Below are 20,626 nucleotides of genomic sequence, written 5' to 3'. Positions count from 1 at the left end.
GTGCAATTGTCTGAAAATAGCATTAGTATTGAACGGATATCTCTCGTGTAGCTTCTTTAAAAATCTCCTCGCATTGAAGATTCGTGCACGTAAGTAAAAACTGACGGCAGATTCGATCGATGTTTCACGGAGATGTAATCTAGCGACCGATGATGACTCGTTACGTAAAAGTTGATCGTCGGTGAATTCCCACGGGGCGACTCACGCTGATTTCGTTAGAATATCGTTACCATAAATTTAGCCCAGTCGACGAAATCTCCTCGGAAGCGGCTCCGCTCCGAAACACGGAGTGATACAATTACAAGCGGGAGGGAGATGTTGCTCTCTCTCTCTCTCCCTCGCTGTTTGCCGTTATGATCGGTCGCGACGAGGGGTTATAGCGGTGGAACTCGGAACGCGATTACATTCATATATTAATTATGTGAGTTATGTATTAATTAGAGTGCGCGCAAGGGGTCGACGGTGACCGCGTATCTCGATCGCGTAACGTGACGCGTAAAGCTTTTCCCTCGCACACGTTGCGTACCATTGATGCTGTTACACCGAAATTATGCGCCTTGAAATTTTGATGTCGCAAGCTTTCCCGTTTGCCGCGCTCCTGTGCAGATTGCATACCGCACGAGCGCTCCATTACGCTTGAAATTATTTTTGACAAGAACGTAGATGCGCGAACGCGCGCGGATGATCGTGAAAAGCTGATAAAAAACTTCCACATCCATCCGCATTATAAAATAGATAATAGAGCGATAAACGTCGAGTTACGTAAACATCGGTTCGCATAGCGAAATAGCAATGCGTGATTGCGAAGGTAGAGTCAATATTATTTAGTTATAATGTAGGACTGTATATAGAAATTTATGCAAATATAGGTATACGTTACGTATAATTCTATAAACATTCCTGTTTACAGTAACATAAATCCCCTACACATTTGATCACCAAATAGTGCGGTAAAAAATAAAGCGTAATGGAGCTGTGTGACACGTTTCAAATATTTATATAAATAGACGTTGCATATGATTCGCATAGAATTTAAAATCGGCAAAATAAACATTCGTTTTGAACGGAAAATATCGGGAACGCCCCGTGCATCAACGTCGACCGCGCGCCGGCAGAGTCAATATTATTCGATTCATATATAGAACTACCTACATACTCGCGCGGGTGTGCACCGAAATTTCGCTAAATTCATTCATTATAAAATCATTTTCCGTACGCTTTCTTGGATTTCTGCCGATTTATTCGCAACCGGGCGCGTCGCGGTCGCGGAAAAGCGTATACGCGCTGCAACAATCATTTCGGCAAAGCTTCCTCGTGTGACCCGACGTGTGCAATTAACGCGTCCATATCTCTCATCCGCGACGTCGAAGCGGCTGGGAAACGTAACACGCGCGTGATAACGCAAACATGCGTCCCGTACATTCTGGTTAATTGTTCAAAACCTCGCTCACAATGATTCCGCTTGTAACGAGATATCGGTCCAGCGGAACGCGATCTTTTTCGCCCGCAGCCTCTCTCGGCCGCGGTCAGTCGCGGCGCGTTAAATTAACGCGAAGGAATCTGTCAAAGCGACTGGGTGCTTGACGCGCTCCCTCCGTCCTCGATCATCCGGGACTCGTGTTTTCGCGAGGTGCCGTTTATTGCGGTCGACTGGGCCGAAAATAAATTCGGCAGGCCGTCGCGGCATCGTCTTGCCGAATTAGCAAACACATAGCAAACAATAATTCCCCCGCGCTCCTCCGCGGGGCTCCGTAATAATATATAGCTCTTGCATATCGCCGCGCTCGTTGCGATCTCTGTCCTCTCGGCGCGCGTATATCTTGTCCGGAGACGACGCGTAGCTGTGTGTCGCTGCGGCATGTGACCCGCGTTAAATTTGGATGGCGCACTCAGGACGTCGCTCGTTCCCGACGAGCACCGTGGCACGCAAACCGATTGTTATGTCGTCGCACCTTTCGAATGTCACGCGAGCGAACGACGGCGAGACGGATAGGCGAAGAACTGTGGCACGCGACATTTTAATGGATATAGTTAACTCGAGAATGCTTTCAGACGAAATAACAGAATTTCGGACAAAGAGAGAGCTGATGGCTGGCGGCGGCTCTCAATGTGAGACCGCGACTCGTCGCGTATCAAATAACTTTGTCAATTGGATCTGAAATACAGGAGTCGGATATTTCATACATTTGATTTATAATATTTATAATATCGTATTATTTGTTAAAACGTGAACTTTATTTTCGCTAATGTCGTTACCTACAGGTTATAGAATCTGGCAAATGGAGTATTTGAGTCTCCATTTGTTAAATTTAATGGCGAGTCTGTGAAAGCGGCGATGCACCTGAAATTGTTGCCGCGGTGTCACACTAAAGATAGTATGAGAGAATCGTTACACTTCACGGGCGCGCAACGTCGTGTTATCTGACGCCATCTCGACGGAACGGAATATATATATGATTTAATGTTCCCTTCACGTGACACGCTTCGAAATTCCGTCGCGAACTTTAAGGTACACGGGGCGCGCGCGTGTATGTATGCACAGGCGAAGAGATACTTTGAGAGCGGCGAACCCGAAATGTTTGGTGCGGAAATGTGATTTACGAGTCGGAAGCGATTTATTGCCTTTCGTTGTGAGGTTGCATAATATCGTGTCAGCCAATTGGAAGATAGAAGTTGCATATTCTCGATTTTGTATACGTAGTACATATATTTCGGCTCTCGTGTGCGAAACGTCAATTATTTTCCCGAAAGAAAATTCCGAGGACACATGGAACGGAAGAATATGTCGAATGAGACTGTAAGAGGCGCTCCGATTACTTATGTGCCTCAGGATAAGTATACATGTATATCCTATATCGTGATGGTTTTCCAATGATTTCTACCTAGCGCTTGAAAGGGAAATGGAACAATAGATATTTTGTGCGTAACCGATAGAGCAGTGCTAAAAGGTTAGAATATAGTGCGTGACTAACATATCGTGATTTTTTTGTCAATGTACACTGCAAGTGTGTTATTTTAGCTGAAGCTCCTCTTACACGTTTCTCGCTGTTTTAAAGCACGTCATTTAACACGATTGAACATATTAACTTTCAATTTAATTACAATTTAACGTGTTAAATGACGTAATTTAACACGTAAAAAAACATGTAAAAAGGGCTTCAGTCTATAGCGTGTCATTTTTACACGTTTACGCGTGTAAAAATAACACACTTGGATTTGCAGTGTAATAATGCGCGTAATAAGGACAAGGCGACCTTAGAGATGCAATAGAACGAGAGTCGATGAGTAAAATCGCGCTTCATTATTTAAATCCTGGATAATTAGATTAACACCGGCCGAAAGGGATGCAATTTTACGTTTTCGAGGAGCAAACTTTTCAGCTCAGCCACGAAATGCCATTATATAAATTTGCCCTCGATCTACTTTTATGATTTAATAACATATCTCTCGTGGATCTTAGCGCACCACCAACGTCTACGCGACTCGCCGGGATCTATTCCGGGGCGATTTACGTGAGAATGGAGAGCTAACGATGCATCGATTCGCGATTAGTTTTCGAGAGGTGCGCGCGTCCGGGCCCGCCGGGATTTTCACCGCGGGCGTCGCAATTTATAAAGTTTGCGAACGTCTTGCTCGCCAAATTGAATTCTGTTTGTCACGTGTTTTATCCGATATTCGCAGCTATCCGGCCTTCATCGCAAACGCCATTTATCGCGAATGAGGCACTTTGCAATGTGACGGGGAAAGATTTTGCAAATCCAATCTCGATGCGCCGAAGGCTCTCTCTCTTCTCTCTCTCCCCCTCTCTCTCTCTCCTTCTTTCTCTTTCTATCCACTTATTTTTTTTTCTTGGCCGAGGTTTCCTTATTGTTCTCGCGGAGAGAATGCACGTGCATAGGACACGTAGTGGGTGCGACCGTAGTTTTGCGGAGTGGAAATGCATTAGGTAGATGGAACTCATAATTGGGGCCGCCGCATGCACGTGCATCCACCCGCCGTATTTATTTCGTCTTTCTTTTTTTGTCGGTTTTTACCTCCTCCCTCCTTTTCCTCTCTCGCTCCCACTTTCGTTCTGTCCCTACGTCTCACCTCGCGGAACCACCCTCTTCGCCCGTTTATCTCAACGTTAGATAAAAGCGCAGCTGTATTTTCACGACCCTGTTTTCAACGTTCGCTCCCTTGAGTATTTTTTGCACGCTTAAAAACGCAATCGGTACGATTTTTCCGCCTTTTCGGATGATGTATGCAATCGATCCGCACGTGAATAGAATCGCGAAAAGGCGCAGCGGGTGTTGATTGCCGAATCGCGATAAGTTGCGGTTTGTGACTATCAATCGGCGATCGACCGGCGGCGCGCCGCCGTTTCTCTTCCGACATTACTGTAATTACCTACCTATCCGTCTTGATTATCGGTTAGCTTCAATCCAAGTCGGCCGACGGTACTTCCCATGGGTGTACTGTCTGCTCATGCGAGAACTACCCAGCATTTCGATGCGTCTATCGCGTGTATGACGAATGTGTGTCTGTGTGCGCGCGCGCGTGTATGTGTGCGCGTGTGTGTATACGTGTACGTCAACGTACGTGCACCACGTACGTGTGTGTATGCGTGTGTGTGTGTGTGTGTGTGCGAGACGTGTAAGCGCAAACGGAACAAAGCCACGTTAAGCTGGTTGCGATTGGTGTGTTGCAGACACGAGGTGCCTGTCACCTCGGAGCCGATCACGGTGATACACATGGACGAGGACGTCGTCGTGGTCAACAAGCCCGCCTCCATCCCTGTAAGTGGTGTACTGCCAGAACTGTACTGCCAAAAAAAAATTGTTTGTCGTATTGTCCAAACGAGCACGGAAATACATACACACATACGCATGGACATGTATACACACACGATATACTTCTCTTGCATGGTCCTCTTCGATAGTTTCCACGCAACCCAGATCGCTTGATTTGCTGGAAGCCCGCTCGTTTCAACTCATCTGGAAAAGTCCCGGAAGCCGCTTTTCATTGAGTACATGTGACCGCCTTTGCTGCAAATTATTCCTGGAGCACGTTCCCGCGGGTTATAAGATCTCATCGTTAAATTTAGAATTTCCGGAGTCTATTCTTTTGCGCTCTCGCAGATGAAAATTTTCCATCGCTTTGTCTAAAATATACATATTTGAGTGTATACCCTCAAATTAAATTCTAGCGTGTCGAGCTCAAGCGGGGCGCGCGGCGGACTTCCGCTCCTTCAACGACCTTCTGATTTTTCGTTAGCGTTCCTGTATTTCTCTCTCTCTCTCTCTCTCTCTCGCTTTCTCTTTGTTTTTCTGTCTCGACGCGCGAAAGGCGACTAAATCGCCGCTAACGAGTCGTTTTTCAGACTGGTGACTAACAAAACAACGCGGTTAACAGATGTACCTACGCGTCAAATGCCAAGGGCCTCTGACGAGCTCTGCCTTTTTAAAATGCAACGTTTCGACGCCACCCTCGGTCGACCTCGGTCTCCCTTGGTCACTTCGGGACGCGAAACAATCATGACTAAAAAAAGAAAACTGTGTTAGGGGAAAAAAAAGAGGGAGAGAATTTACGCGCGCACGCAGGCGACTCGCATAAATGTCCCGCGGTCGCGCGATGCACTACGGCCGCGCGAATAAAACTCACCTATTAAAATGTTAATCGCGCGCATTACGACGCTCGCAAATCACGGATAATTTACTCCGCGCTATTATTGCCGCTCCGCGATAATGTCGGACTCTCCTCGCGGACTCCGCTGCAAAAACGCGCGGCTAAAGGACAGACGGCACCTCGCGTCATTTCGCGAAATGCGATACCGCGGTATTAAAGCGGCGATATCGGTGATTCATTGTTACAAATTAACGGTTACGACGGACAGTCCCGTCGGAGCGAGCTTAACAACCGCTCCTTTTGTTTTCCACTTTGCGGCAATTTTCGTCTCAGTTATTTCAAATCCGCGCGACGTGTACACCTGCTGAGAAAATAAAGCGTTCTAGAGTGTCCAAAAAGAAGAGACAGCTCGCGAGACTTTAAACGTACTCTTTCTTTCTCTTCATATTCTTTTATTTCCCGTCCCGTTCTCTTTTCTCGTTTTCGCCTCCTCGGCGAAACCGTTGGTTGTGTAGCCACCGCACCGCGGTGGTGGTTGCAAGTTTTATTCTCCTACGACAAGTCGTGAGACTTCGCTCGGCGATAAATACAGCCGAGCGAGCTCTCGGCCACTTTTCCTCTGTTCCTCTCAAATGTCACCGGTGGCCGCCGCGCGTCCTCGGCGGGGGATCGTTAACAGGAGCTTGCGCAACAAAACGGCCGGGGCATTAATGCAAAAATAATCCCGACGCGCAAGTAGGTACTCGGCGAGCGCGCGAGGGCTATGCGCGACTTAATGGCCGGCTTTCTCGAGTATCTTTTTTCATCTTTACCCTCGCCGCGACGAGACCAACGGGGTCTCGCCTGACAAATCGGCCCCGAATTAATTTTTGCGTGCAGACGTCGTTAAAAACCGTTATGCAATCGCGAAGCACGACTTTGCCGTGCCGCTTTCGCTTCCTCGTTCTCCTCGCCATTCCCCGAGTAGATTGCGACAATAGTCGTTCACATTTTCAGCTTTTCAGCATTTCGTATTAATTCTTTAATATCCATTTTTATCAATGCAGATTAACTTCAGGTTGTGTTCCGTTATTCGCTGCCAGTACTGAAAATCTATAGTGTATGTGACGTAACAATAGATTTTACTGCCAGTGAATATCGGAACGGAGCCTTAATCTAATTCTTAGAACTAGAAAAAGATAAAAAGTAATTTAAACCGAGAAAGTTAATCTACGTTAGTAGAGATGGACATAAGTCATTTTATTAGCGACTGTGTGTCACGATTTTATAAAATTTAAATTACATTTATTTATTTATTAAAAGGACATTGATGGAAAAAAGAAATTCGATTACGCTTTCTGGATTCTGCGTGAGAAGGTACGCCGGGGAAAAACTCATTATACATACGTCAGCGTTAAAAGTTGGAGATTCGTTCGCTTGAAGTTCTTGAAATTCATTCCGCGACGGAGAGGGAAGGTGCGAAATTCTTGCGGCGGCAGGTAGAAAAGTGGCCTTCGATCGCCGGATCATTGTAGCGGTTCGTCGGAGTCGCTGGGGGCCGTTCGATAGCCGACGTGTATTATGGTGCATACGTGGTACCGCCGACAGACGCGGCGGACTTATCGAGCCAGGAAGAGTCCGATACGATCCGCCAGCTAGAGTCAGCCAGCCCGGTCGTTGTACGTTGTATACCTACAATGCAGATCCGCATCGTCGGCCGAAATGCATAAAGCGCGCCGTTCCCCGTGCCATGCCGATTCGAAACGATGAATCGACCCTCCTTTGTGGGCGCGCGATTGCTTTTTGTCCCGAATTTGCCAGGAGAAATGGGTCGATCGTTCTTGTGCGGATGCATACGTGTACGATCATATGTGTGTGTGTATATGTGTGTGTATGTGTGTGCCTACATCGAATTTACATTGGCCACATGCCGATAGACCACGCGAGTACATTTAAGTAGTGGTAAGCTCCGTAAATTTACCGTCCACATCTCATTTCCTGAAGATATTCTGGTTACTCGATGAAAGGTCTATCGTGAAATACTGAAGAGATGCAATTCTAGATGCTTCGAACTCGGGAAACGAAGCTACGTTAGAGTCTCGACGTTTTCCTTCTCTGGTACATTCGGATTTCATATATCTAGTACTTGGACAATACATTCTTGAATCCAGATCCTTATCTCTTCAAACGCGCTTTGCGCGAGGATAAAATGTTTGACTCGTGTCTCTGTTCGCAGGTGCATCCGTGCGGTCGTTACCGGCACAACACCGTGGTCTTCATCTTGGCGAAGGAGTACAACTTGAAGAACCTCAGGACTATTCACAGGCTGGACCGGTTGACCAGCGGCATCCTCCTGTTCGGCAGGACGCCGAAGAAGGCGAGGCAGATGGAGCACCAAATAAGAAATCGACAGGTTGGTTGCGTAAGTCGTGTGCGTCTCCGGGTATGCGAGAAAAAAACGTGAGAGACGTCGCACAGCTGGCGTCGCTCGTCCGTCGTTGAACAAACACGCTTACGTTGGCGAACACGACGAGCCGACCGCGCGTAATCGTTCCGTGTGTTGTATGCCGTGTCTCCACGTTCCAGGTCCACAAGCAGTACGTGTGCCGAGTGGAGGGTGAGTTCCCCGAGGAGGAGGTGATCTGCTCGGAGCCGATCGAGGTCGTCTCCTACAAGATCGGCGTCTGCAAGGTCTCCGAAAAGGGCAAGGATTGCGTCACCCGCTTCAAGCGTCTCAGCTACAACGGCAAGTCGTCGGTGGTGCTGTGCAAGCCGCAGACCGGGCGCATGCACCAGATCCGCGTGCATCTGCAGTACCTCGGCTATCCCGTGGTGAACGATCCGCTCTACAATCACGTGGTCTTCGGCCCGCACAAGGGTAAGGGCGGTAACATCGGCAAGACCGACGAGGAGCTCGTCCGGGATCTCATCAGCATCCACAACGCCGAGAACTGGCTCGGCATGGACGGCGATTCCGACATGAGCCTGTTCAAGCCGAAGCTCGAGCTGGAGGAACGGATGCTGGGCTCCGGCAGCGACAAGGACAACAGCTCCTCGCCGTCGTCCACCCCGGGCCTGGTCGAGGACGAGCAGCAGCAGCCGCCGCCGCCGCTGCCGCCGCAGCAGCAGCAGCAGCAGCAACAACAACAGCCGCAGCAGCAGGAATCCCTCAAAGTCACCGTGGGCACGCAGACGGGCTCGGAACCGCCGGATTCCACTTTCGCCAACGACAAGGTCACCGTCGACCCGCACTGCTACGAGTGCAAAGTCAAGTACAGGGACCCGAAGCCGTCGGACCTGGTGATGTATCTGCACGCGTGGCGTTACTGCGGCCCGGGATGGGAGTACGAGACGCCTCTGCCCGCGTGGGCGGCGAGCGATTGGACCGGCGACGATCGATAGTTCGGACGACGCGATCGAGGACGATCCACGCGGATTCCTCGGCGAGCGATCGTCGTCATTGCCGTCGTCGAGTCTCGACCCCCCCTTTTGATATCCTTACCCCGTGCCTTCCATCCGCCAATGAGCGATCTTGACCATCGTGCGCAAGCAAGTACATGTAGACAAATACACATACACACAAACGTATACACACAGTAGGCAAGCAGAGACGTGTGCATACCCCTGCAACTTGGCCGTCGGACTTTTCGGGGTGCTGCGGCCCGAGAGAAATGGGATTGCTGGAACAATCTCACGTCGCTCGATACTTACATTTCTGCAACTCGTCGTCGTCCGTCGTCGATATGTATGCGACAACTTGGCGTTATCGCGAAACCAATTCCGACGGCAGCCCGCCGTTTACGCGCAGAAATGTCACCGCTCGTTCTCTCGCGGCAAGTTCGCCCGTCGCGCGCGCGGACGTCGTTCTCGTTCCGTTATTATATTTCTGGCAGAGAGTCACGCAAATCCCTCACACGCGGACGATCTTGCGCGGGGAAACGGTCCGAGACGCGACGTTATTATGCGGATTAATCATAGCGACAAAAGACAACCGTTGTTACCGATCCTATTACCTACGTAAAACTGTCCTGATTTTGGGAGCCAGCTAATAAATCAGATCATTATTACTTGTTATTTTTGTCTTGCCGCGGAGCATGTTCCGATTTTCTCAAATCAACCACGTTTCCTCCGAGTAAACCTAGAGCGCCTTGTACAGTTACGCAGTAAAGTCACGTCGAGATGTAATAAGGTGCAATGATTGTTCCTACGATCGTTTCTCTCCGCGTAACAGCCATAAGAATGTTCTTGCACGGTCGGGTCGGTCAATGTGGATCTTACAAGTCGCAGGACTTCGTTGTAGCTTCCGAATTAATGACGAATAGTAATTTTTTCCCCCTCAGAAAGGTATATTGTAACAAATATAGGCGATCTGTGATTACATTATTGGAATATTTATCGAAATGTTTTAGCGATAAAATTACGGCCGTACAGCGAGGCGGCAAAGGCTGATGATAACTCTATTTTTATTTCAATTCGCGATATATGCAGAAGAATATGATTAATTTTTGATTGTAATACGGACGAGATTCGTATTAGTTACGATTCCGCGCGATAGAAATTGTATATAAAAATTATTTGCACGAACGCTCTCAGCAGACTGAGACAAATGTATATTCTGGAAATCGCGGTAAGAGTCTTCGGCCACTTTTATGAGCAGCGGCGGTTAAAAAGTCACTGCCACTGGAGCGAGATACCCCTAACATGTAAGGGAAGATTGATGCGTCTGTCGGAGATGGCATGGTATTTCGATGGATCGTATCATTCATCTTGATTTATGACGTAGAAACGTGGAAAGCCGCGCGTTTCTCGTCTATTTTCTATAGTCGCGGAGAAGTCGTCCGGCTCGCGCGCGCAACTTACTCCCCCCCGATCTTACGGCAACATTTTGATTCACGGGAGATATACCCGCTCGATCCATTTCTCAAAATTCCAGCGCTTTGCAGAAGCAATGTCTTATCATCCGAGAATAAACGATCGGGCGCGGAGCAGCGGTAGTATATATGTATGTGACGCGTTTCGTCCTGACTCGATCCGACGTTCTCGGGAGATGTTCTCGGTAAATCACCGTCGTGGCTTCGAATTTGACTCGAGATTCGACTTCGGTCGGACGGAAGTGAATAGGCGATATCGATTATATTCGGCGGCGGTGTTGCTTTTGGCATCAAATCCACCTCAATACTCCGGCTTGACAGAAGTCAGCTATAACTGGGAGATAAATTTATCCCCGGCGGGGATCGGCTTTGGAACAATTTCAACGAAGCCCTGCGATTTTCCGTATTATCGTACAGTGGTTGTGTATCGCTAGTATATACTCGTTAAGAGAAAGATTACCGTAAAACATCGTGAATTTGAACGAGAGGGAGAGAGATCGAGAGGAACAGAGAAATAAACGTCGGTATTAATCGTATATTAACGCTGTTAGAGGAAATCTCCCCGATATGGTATCTCTGTTACTCGCGGTCGTCAGTCTCCTATCGCGCCGAGTTCGCCAAGTTCTCCGAAGGACACCGCCGACTGCGTATCGTATTCTCGAGACCGCGCGCGCGAGTAAGTAAACGGCATTATTTCTTACGTTCACCGACGATGAGACTACGTTCCTCATTGAGGACGACGCGACGGTCCGATTCCCATTCACACGTGCGCGCAACGCTCTTTCGCACGGTTTCGAGAATAGACTCCTTGGAATCGGGGCGAGACGCCGATCGGGGGAGAAAGAGGAGGAGTAAGACGAAGGAGATGGAACCGTATCCTCCCGAAGTGGGCATAGGGTAGGGGACTGACGTGCGGGAACCGCGATAGAGGCGCATCTATTTTTATGGCAGATATTTAAGTGGGGAACCAGTGCGCGCGGTGGCGCGGGTCCAGCGGCAGGGTTCTCCAACAATAAGCGTGATCTTGCCCAGAAGACAGCCAATGATCATGCCAAAGAGCGTGCGACCAGCGAGCTTTCAATCATATCGTGCATAATGTAACGCTCTTCTCGAGATGTCCTCGTCGGCCTCGAGAAGAGCGCGGCCCGTCCGCGCGCGTGGTCGGGCCGGACAGAAGGAAGAGACAAGGTGTTTCGCAAAACAAGTACAATCCGAGAGCGAGTGGATAAGCGCGTGCTACAATTTTATTTTATTATACAAAGTCGTCGCGTTCTCTCGTCTCCGTGCGTCTTCGAGAGGCCGCGAAGGACACGCGAGAAGCGTGTGCGTCTTCTCCACCGCCGCCAGCTTCCACGTTGTCAGGCTCCGTCCTCCGTCCGCCGTTCGCTCCGATTCGCGTATACCGCAGGGATCGATCGGCAGAAATTGCTATTTCGTGAGCTTTTTTATTTCATGACGATTGTGTTCTGCACACGCGCGATGTCGAAGAAGCCCTCGTACGCGCATACGAGGCCTGTTTCGCGTCATGCGTTGCGCGATAACACGCGGCGCGAAGTGTTTGCAAGAACGGGCGGACAGGGACGGGGCCCGAAGCGACAAAACACACGGAGCAGACAAGCTCCGCGTGTGACGCGGTGCTTCAGAGGCCTGTATTTTGGCGTCGAGAAAGAGAGAGATCGTTAAGTCGTCGTGAGCAGTGATGGGAAGTGATCCAGAAACGATTGGGCGAAGCTACAGACGCGGCGAATGCATCAGATTACTATGCCTTCCGATGAAATTAGCGACTCTTCGACTCTCAAAACGTCATAATCCGGGACACTTCTCTTTTCTAAACGGGGCCAATTCACGCGCGACCGCGTCTGGATGCTTGCCGAGGGATGATCTTCGACGACAAGTGCTATGACCTGCGATTATTACGCCACGACGTGCCGTATCAACGAGATTTAAATTAAATTAAGTTCGCACTGCCGCGCGACGTATATACGCTGTTAATTTACGTTTAGAACACGGTCGAAAAATTTGTGTGTTTGCTAAGTACATATATATATATATCTTTAGAATAGCTTCCCCGTTTTAGTTTTAGAAACGAGAGCGTGAGAGCCTTAGGGACGATTGCTTTTAGGGCTGGCATAGCTATTAACTTGATAGATTCTTCCTGAAATCGGACACTCGATAGGATCAAGATACGACTATCGGAAGAAGCAGTTATCCTCTTTACCTAAGGTTTAACGCTGGTTATAATATATACAATGGGTTAGTGCCTAAAAATGTTCAAGGAAAATGTGTATCGGTATCGTGCCTAAACATTTTTTCAATCTGGAGCGAGCACTTGGGACAAAAAAACAATCTTGCCATCACTGCCCGCGAGTCATGAATAAAGGAGATGCGAAGATAAAGGGGAACGTAATATCGGATTCGCGACGAAATGAAATGGATTTGGTATAGATAATATATGTATAATATATGTATACATAGAGAAAGAGAATAAGAGAGACGGAGATAACGTAACACAACGGACCTATCATAAAAGACAGTGTGTGCGCTTACTAACACAAGCGGGATAGCTCGCCAGAGGAGACGAGCTACCCCGAGAATGTAACGGCTAGCTTAAATCTATTATTTAAGAGTAAACTAACGATAATTCGAGAAACCGCGAAAAAGACAGTTCCGACTTTAGTGGCGCTAAGCGAGAAAGGGGAGCGAGAGAGCGGGAGAGAACGAGAGAGAGAGAGAGAGAGAGAGAGAGAGAGAGAGAGAGAGAGTGTGCGAGTGCGAGAGAAACGAGAGACAGGGAGAGCAGACGCAACGGTCTGCGGAACAAGCGAACGTGCTTTTGTATATATGTATTGTATACGCACATTGTACCGTATCTAAAGTCACATTATTATCCGTATTGTAGCCGGCGGAACGTTTTAGCGCTAGTGAATTCTCTTGTATGATGAACGAATAAAATGCAAAGTATCGTTCGATAAAACTGCCGGCGAACATCCTCATCTCCGGACGTGCCCGGTTTTACGTTTCACCCCGAGCTCGTAAGTGGATCGTATGCATGATTCATGGAGGAGAGCGGCCGGCTCCTCCTGCTTCATTCTCCGGTGTTCCGGCAAAAATATTTTCCATTCAATAGTCGTATCATTTATTTCGCATAATTCATCGCCGGATGCCGTTATACTGTTGCTATAACTCGTGGCAAGTTACTTTGAGAGCCCCGCAATGCAAAGCGTAACATAAGTCTCGTAAAAACCGCGTAACGGGGAGCACGCTGTTTGCATAAGAAAACGCGGGAGGTAAATGTTAGCTTGTATGGCTGTAAGTAAACTCGGCGAAGTATTCGAGGATAAATCGAATCTTCTCACACTTCTGCGCACACGATCTTCTCTCCGAGGTCGTATATCTCTCTCTGGAAACTTCACGTCGGCCAGTTCATATTCTTATGCTGCTGTTTCATCCCGAGTGTCATCTTTGAAAAGGTAAGATGGATCGCTTGCGCGATCTGTGTAGGATAGATTAGAACTTATAAATTCCTTAACAATATCACGCTATTAAACCAATCTTAAAAGCATAGTATCAATTTTCCTCTCGTACTAAAGCGCCCGAAATATACGATCATTTCTCCTGGTTTCCGGTGAATGACCGCCATTAAACGAAAACTTTTGCTCCAAGCACTTTGCTTCGCCGGTTTTACTTTCCTTCGTAAATGTGAACGTTAAACGTTACGATATTTTCAATGTAAACCCGTGCGATACGCGATCGTGTTAAGTTGCACGTCTACTTACAATTTACGTATATAGACACGTATAGAAATATAGCCAGTTTTTCTCTTATATTTCTTTTATTAGTCGAACCTCCAGGACATAGCCCGGGTTCGAAGAATATCATTACAGTGGAATCGTGACTATTGTTTAGATTCATTTATATACACCGAAAATAAATATAAAATCTTACAAGGATTGCTCTAAATATCTTCTGCCGTTATATTCCGTCTAATCTGTTTCTATCTCGCTCGAGTTCTCAATTTGACGCCGCTCGTTTCTGTTCCTTCATGCGCGCTTCGATTTCTGGCCTGAAATGCCTGATCAGACCCTGCACGGGCCACGCGGCACCGTCCGCCAGAGCGCATATCGTGTGCAATTCTATTTGTTTCGTAAGCTCCCATAGCATGTCTATCTCGTGTGTCTCGGCGTTACCTTCCACGAATCTGCGAAAAAAAACAAAATTGTTACAAAACCGGATAATAATTTTTTATGAACGAGATAAAGTTATCAACGCCCACCTTCTCAGTATTTTGTACATCCAACTGATTCCCTCGCGGCAAGGTGTGCACTGGCCGCATGATTCGTGTTTGTAGAAGCTTATCAAACGGGTGATGGCTTTGATTATGTCCGTCTGTTTGTTCATCACGATCACCGCGGCCGTGCCGAACGAGCTCTGTACCCTGATGAGATCGTCGAAGTCCAGCAGGACGGTGTCGCACACACTAAAATTTTCCGACTCTCGTGACTCTCGAAACGTTAATCTGATCGTCGTTGAGGATCTCTTTGTTTACCTCTTAGGAATGACGGGGGTCGAAGAGCCACCGGGAATGACGCCTAATAAATTATCCCATCCTCCGATCACGCCTCCCGCGTGCCTCTCGATCAGCTCTTTCAGAGGGATGGACATTTCTTCCTCGACGGTGCACGGATTGTTCACGTGCCCGGAAATGTTGTACAGCTTGGTTCCGTGATTGCGCGGACGTCCGAACGAGGCGAACCACGCTCCACCTCGGCGACAGATTGTCTGTGCGGATAATATTATCAGTAAAATGAATGAAGTAAATAAAGTAAAACAGAAAGAAAAATGTATCGGTGATGCGTACAGGCGCCACTGCTACGGTCTCGACGTTGGTGACGGTTGTGGGACACCCGAACACGCCGACGTCGGCCGGGAACGGTGGTTTTAGCCTCGGTTTCCCCTGTTTTCCCTCGATGGATTCAATGAGAGCGGTTTCCTCGCCGCAGATGTACGCGCCCGCTCCTCGTTGCACGAAGATATCAAAGTCGTAACCAGAGTTGCAGGCGTTTTTCCCGATCAGACCGGCCTGGTAGGCCTCGGCTATGGCTACCTGCATGTTGGACGCCTCGTTGTAAAATTCACCGCGTATATAGATGTAAGCGGCACACGCTCCCATGGCGCGACCGGCGATCAGGCAGCCCTCCACGAGTTTATGCGGGTCGTGGCGTAGAATCTCGCGATCCTTGCAGGTACCCGGCTCGCCCTCGTCGGCGTTGACCACCAGATACTTGGGCCGACCGTCGGAAGGCTTGTTCATGAAGGACCACTTCATCCCGGAGGGAAAGCCGGCCCCGCCGCGGCCTCTCAGACCAGAAATCTTGATCTCATTGATGATCCAATCGGCACCCTTGTCCATTATCTCCTTAGTCTTGTACCAGTCGCCGCGGTTCATGGCACCCTTCAACCGCCAGTCATGTCTACCGTACAGGTTCGTGAAGATGCGATCCTCATCGGCCAGGGGCCCTCCTCTTTTCTACGAAAGAAAGAAAGACGATAACAATGCAAACACCACTTGACATTCTCGTTCATTGTGGCTATACTTGAAACAAGATAAGGGCACGTCGAGACTTTGTGGAGGCAGGAGAGGTGGGGCCATGGAGGGCAACTAAGACGAACGTCGAGTAACAGCCTCACCTTTCCTTCCGGGGCGGCATCGGCGAACGTTCTCTGCTGCAGGCTGCTCAAGCTCGATCCGAGGAGACCTTTAAATATAGCGCAAAATTATTCTCAATTACATAACCTCGTAGGCCAGTCGTGGCGAGCGGAGCAGCGCCTTCGGAAGCACGCGGGGCCACGCTCGCTCGCCGTTACATCGCGGACGGCCTGTTCGCGGTTCGCAACAGCTCGCGTGGCCGAAATAACAAGTGGACGCTCGAAACTCACCCAATTGTCTCCTCGGGACTTGAAAACAACGCACTATGGCACCTGCCATTTTGCGGGGCTTCGGTGGCGCAGCTCACAGCTGACTGAGAAACGGGTCAGCTCCCTCGATCGGCAAAGCGGTATCGACCATCGGTTTTCCCGCTGGAACCAACGTGGAACATTGGAATTCGATCAAATTGAAATTTGCTAAAAGTATGAAAAGTGAAATAAAAGTTACTGAAAAATTACTGAATATGTTTCAAAATAAATCACAATTTTCCTTATATAAAATGTAATATAATACTGTAAAATATAAGAAAAGTTAAATTTACTGGAAACTGAGTTTTTACTGAAATATTGATGGAATAATAATGGAATAACAACGAAATGGGGTCGATTGAGAGAAAATTTCAAAATATATTTTAGTAAAATTTCATAATATTTTGCTCTTGATTTATTCGCAGTTTCGCCTTTTTTTCCTTTCATTTTTCATTCTGCAATCCCGATCCCGACGTCGCTGGACGTCGCGGTGGCGCGATCTCGCAAACGGAGCGCGCAACCGCGCGCCGCTCCGACTGAATACGTGGAACGTGGAACGCGCGTGTTGTATCCATCGGCTATTATGTCCGCGCAAAGTCTACGGGTCCGTCGTGTTCGGTGGTGACTGGTTGACACGTGAGCCGCGTGTGTTCCCGTATCAACAGCTGTTCCCGGAGGCGACGATGGGACGCGGGCGTCGCGCGCGCGATCCATCCGGGCAGTGCTGATCCCGGCAGGCTACCCAGAGGGACTCCCCCAGAGGGGATATCGCGCCGTTCCTTCGGGATCACCTGATACACGCCGCGAGCAGCCGGAAGATCGCTGGACGGCGAGATCTGCCGCGTCATGCCCTCCAGAAGGAACAAAGGCGGCCTCCTGGCCAGGGTCAACTTCCCCCTTTACACCCTGCAGATGCTCACCAGCAGGCACATCCTGGTGGGAGGCGGCGGCGGCTCCTCCAAGACTGGCGTTGCCAATGGATTTGTGAGTTTCTCAGCGTCCCAGATTGCCAGCGGGATCTGTCATTTCGTAACTATTTAAATGTATTACGTCATTCAGGACATTTAGGTAATTACGAAATGGCAGATTCTTGATTTCTTTCTCATCACATTTCGCCAGCAGATTTCGTTATATTTCTGCCATAAATATTATAACAGATATACCTACTTTTGCAAGTTTTCAACACAGATTTGACTATCTGGGATTTTTTCTCGTAAAGTTCTCTTTTTTTTTATTGACTCAGGACCTTGATACATCAGCGTTATATGCGGGTATTTTTAATTCAGTCTGTTGTTGCAGGAAATTTTTGAATTATCACACAACGGAGCACACTTTGTCGCCGAGGAAGTGACCAGGCACGAGACGGGTCCCAGCGTGGTCATGAACTGCGCCTCGCATAACAACGGCAAGAAGACGTGGATAGTTGCCGGCCAAGAGAGCCACTGTCAACTGTACAACGTGAATCCTAAAGTGGTGACTTTGGAGAACGGAGAATTGATTAAGGGACCGACAGCGATGGCTAACAAGGAAGGCCTCAGGCACAGAAGGAACAGCGAGAAGGTCGAGGAGGTTCAGCCGCCGAAGGAAAGGATAGAGGAGGTCAAAGACGACAATTCTAATGTCAAGAGCAAGAAGCTGCAGTTAATTCTCAAACCCGCCGACAGCGTGCAGACGGCTTTCGGGTAAGACAGTTCGCTGCGTTTATTTACGTCGAAGAAGCATTAGGCTGATTTCTAACGAGAAAACATCTTCGCTTACAGGAACGGCGAGCCTTTACAAAGAGTCGTCAGGGTGAGCTTGCAAGGGGTGATTATGGCCACGGGCGGCACGGACGGTCGAATTAGATTATGGAAATTCCCGCAGCTGTACAAATTGCACGATCTTGAAGCGCACGGGAAGGAGATAGACGACCTAGATTTTAGTCCGGGCGGCGGCCTGCTGGTGAGCATCGCCAAGGACGGCAAGGCCTTTTTATGGAACGTGAGCGACGGTACGAGGAACAAGGAGCTCACTTGGACACCGTCGGACGGTGCGAGGTACATGTACAAAAGGTGCCGATTCCGAAAGTCGGCGGAGGACAAGACGAAGATCGATCTGTTCGTGCTCTCCAACGCCGTCGCGGGGAAGAATCCCAGTTTCCTTCAATTGTGGGACGTCCATACCGGGGTCATCGCCAAATCCGCTTCCTACAAGGAAACGCTGTCAGCGTTGGCTGTTTCCGACGACGGTAAGTTCGTCGCCGTCGGCACGATGTTCTCGGGCAGCGTCGACATATTCGTGGCGTTCAGCTTGAGGAAGGCGCTCCACGTACCCGGGGCGCACAGCATGTTCGTCACCGGTCTGGAATTCTTGCCAACGAAACTGGACGGCCCAGCGATTACCAGCAACACGGAGACCGCGGTCGTCAGTATCTCCGTGGACAACAGAATATGTATACACAGCATACCGTTCAGACGTAGGTATCTTATCGAAGCGAACGATTAAACGGTTACTTTTGGAGTTTATTGAAATTAATAAGCTTCTTTTTTTTTAACATTTCAGATACACTGCCCTTCTGGTTTGTCATTATACTGATAGTGATATGTATATGCGGCGCATTTATCCTCTGCAGCTATCTCGGTATATGACCCACGAAATGCGCGACCGAGCTGATGAAGCAGGACATTATCTTTTCCTAACTATCGTATTAGGCCGGTAATTGCTCGCGCAGAAAGATTAAAAGTAAACACAAATGCACGATTCACTCGTAAAACGGTGGATGCTCAAGAATCTTACATACACAGAGACGCGTCGTAGGATTATCCGCGTAAAATGCAGGTGCTGACGTCGACGTCTCGTCGACGCGTACGATACAATTAGCTTACGAAACAAAGTACACCGTAACTCTGTGAATATGCACAGGGGCTAGGAGAGGAGTATTCTCGGTTCGTTTAGCGGTTAAAATCGTTACGATTCTTAATGGTTGAATTCATCCGATCGAGTACACAGATTTTCAGGAAGCGTTCGCGCGATTTAGATATAGGCGTGACGTCAGTCGGGGTGCTACTGTGATAAATAAACTACGTTGGAGTGCTTCCAACAGATCGGAGCCGCACCAATAGCACATTTGTATTGATGTACATATAGATATTACGTTTTATCAATTTTTTTTTAGCGCGAAAGGAAGGCTTCGACAGCCGCGCTACGTCGCGATTGTCTCCCTTCCGCACGAGTACGCTTAAATGATTTCGTTTATGGCAAGTAACTTGAGATGTGTGTTTCTCGTACTTACGGCGAACGACCATACTCTCTGTCTCGTACTACAGACGAAAATCCACAACTCATCGCATTTATATGCTGTATTACGTACACTAATGTCTACTGGTGTATTTTTTTTTCTTAATTATATGTCTCTCTGTACTTTCTTTATAAAACATGTAAGATACACGAATGATAAGTGTTCGTGGTTAGATTCCGATAACCCTGGCGCCTTAATTCGACGATGGTTGTAGGGCTAACTAAAGTTTTACCAAACTTTAACCCTGTATATCTCGAAAACCAAAGCCCTATAAAACCTATATAATTTTTTGTTCAACGTTAAAAGTACTATCAGAAACCATCGTCAAATTAAGGCGCCAGGGTTATCGGAATCTTGCCGTGTTCGTAACGATCGACGCTGTGCTAATTAGCAGTAATTGTTGCTACGTTTCGCGAATTGAGCTTATAGGTACCGTTATTTATTTACGCACTTTCTGAAGTTTCTTAATTTATTTTTACAGCGCGTATATTTTTATCGCAAAGTTGTTCCGGCTAATGGTTGAAGATTTATCTGAATATAAAGCGTACATGTATATGCGGAACCTCCTCCGCTCGCGGAAGATTGTGCAATGAATTTGTAAGCGTCTCGACCACTTCATTAATAATAAACGATTAAATATATTTCACCGTGAGACTAAAACAATGATTAATATTTTGTGTTAAACATAATTCTGTTAACGTATTAACTGTATAATAAGCTTAGATATTTACCTACTTATATTTAACGTTTAACAAGTCAGATTTTAATTTGAACGTCAATTTTCTAAATATAATTTCGCAATTGTATAAATCTTTAATTATTCGAGATTTAAAAATAAAAGCTTTATTAGCGGTCGAAATAAAAACTTTATTAAAACAAAGATAAATATTATTGTTGAAATACACTATTTATTCGATTTTTTATTTAAAAACAACGA

At 47.8% G+C, this 20,626-nt stretch overlaps 3 protein-coding genes across 3 annotated transcripts in view; 2 read left to right on the top strand and 1 right to left on the bottom strand.

Moving 5' to 3' along the window:
• The window catches only part of LOC112459960, a 128,348-nt gene extending 114,917 nt beyond the window's left edge, over positions 1–13,431 (top strand). The window contains exons 10-12 of the mRNA XM_025024339.1: positions 4,691–4,778; positions 7,823–7,999; positions 8,173–13,431. Of these exons, the coding sequence (XP_024880107.1) occupies positions 4,691–4,778; positions 7,823–7,999; positions 8,173–8,988 (1,081 nt within the window). The 3' untranslated portion in view covers positions 8,989–13,431. The remainder of the gene's footprint in view (positions 1–4,690; positions 4,779–7,822; positions 8,000–8,172) is intronic.
• Positions 13,432–14,270: 839 nt separating this feature from the next.
• On the bottom strand, positions 14,271–16,502 carry LOC112459955 (NADH dehydrogenase [ubiquinone] flavoprotein 1, mitochondrial). Its single transcript, XM_025024330.1, has 6 exons — positions 16,395–16,502; positions 16,146–16,213; positions 15,316–15,984; positions 15,004–15,236; positions 14,731–14,934; positions 14,271–14,655 (listed from the first exon to the last, which is right to left on the bottom strand). Exons 1-6 carry the CDS (start codon positions 16,441–16,443, stop codon positions 14,469–14,471), a joined length of 1,410 nt encoding a protein of 469 aa, XP_024880098.1. The 5' UTR covers positions 16,444–16,502; the 3' UTR covers positions 14,271–14,468.
• A 443-nt stretch (positions 16,503–16,945) lies between these two features.
• On the top strand, positions 16,946–20,335 carry LOC112459962 (prolactin regulatory element-binding protein). Its single transcript, XM_025024343.1, has 4 exons — positions 16,946–17,396; positions 17,712–18,094; positions 18,173–18,867; positions 18,954–20,335. Exons 1-4 carry the CDS (start codon positions 17,259–17,261, stop codon positions 19,037–19,039), a joined length of 1,302 nt encoding a protein of 433 aa, XP_024880111.1. The 5' UTR covers positions 16,946–17,258; the 3' UTR covers positions 19,040–20,335.
• Positions 20,336–20,626: the final 291 nt, after the last annotated feature.

Source organism: Temnothorax curvispinosus, unplaced genomic scaffold (genome assembly GCF_003070985.1).
Source record: "Temnothorax curvispinosus isolate PA1 unplaced genomic scaffold, ASM307098v1 QBEX01010269.1, whole genome shotgun sequence".
NCBI lineage: Eukaryota > Metazoa > Arthropoda > Insecta > Hymenoptera > Formicidae > Temnothorax > Temnothorax curvispinosus.
The sequence above is the reverse complement of the archived record's forward strand: the minus strand, read 5'-3'. Positions and strand labels throughout refer to the sequence as shown.

Coding starts and splice junctions, on each gene's coding strand:
- LOC112459955 (XM_025024330.1), bottom strand. CDS start 16,443: ATGGCAGGTGCCATAGTGCGTTGTTTTCAAGTCCCGAGGAGACAATTG. Junction 16,214..16,394: donor AGTCCCGAGGAGACAATTGG/GTGAGTTTCGAG, acceptor CTATATTTAAAG/GTCTCCTCGGATCGAGCTTG. Junction 15,237..15,315: donor AGACCGTAGCAGTGGCGCCT/GTACGCATCACC, acceptor TTATCCGCACAG/ACAATCTGTCGCCGAGGTGG.
- LOC112459962 (XM_025024343.1), top strand. CDS start 17,259: ATGCCCTCCAGAAGGAACAAAGGCGGCCTCCTGGCCAGGGTCAACTTC. Junction 17,397..17,711: donor CTGGCGTTGCCAATGGATTT/GTGAGTTTCTCA, acceptor CTGTTGTTGCAG/GAAATTTTTGAATTATCACA. Junction 18,868..18,953: donor ACACAGCATACCGTTCAGAC/GTAGGTATCTTA, acceptor TTAACATTTCAG/ATACACTGCCCTTCTGGTTT.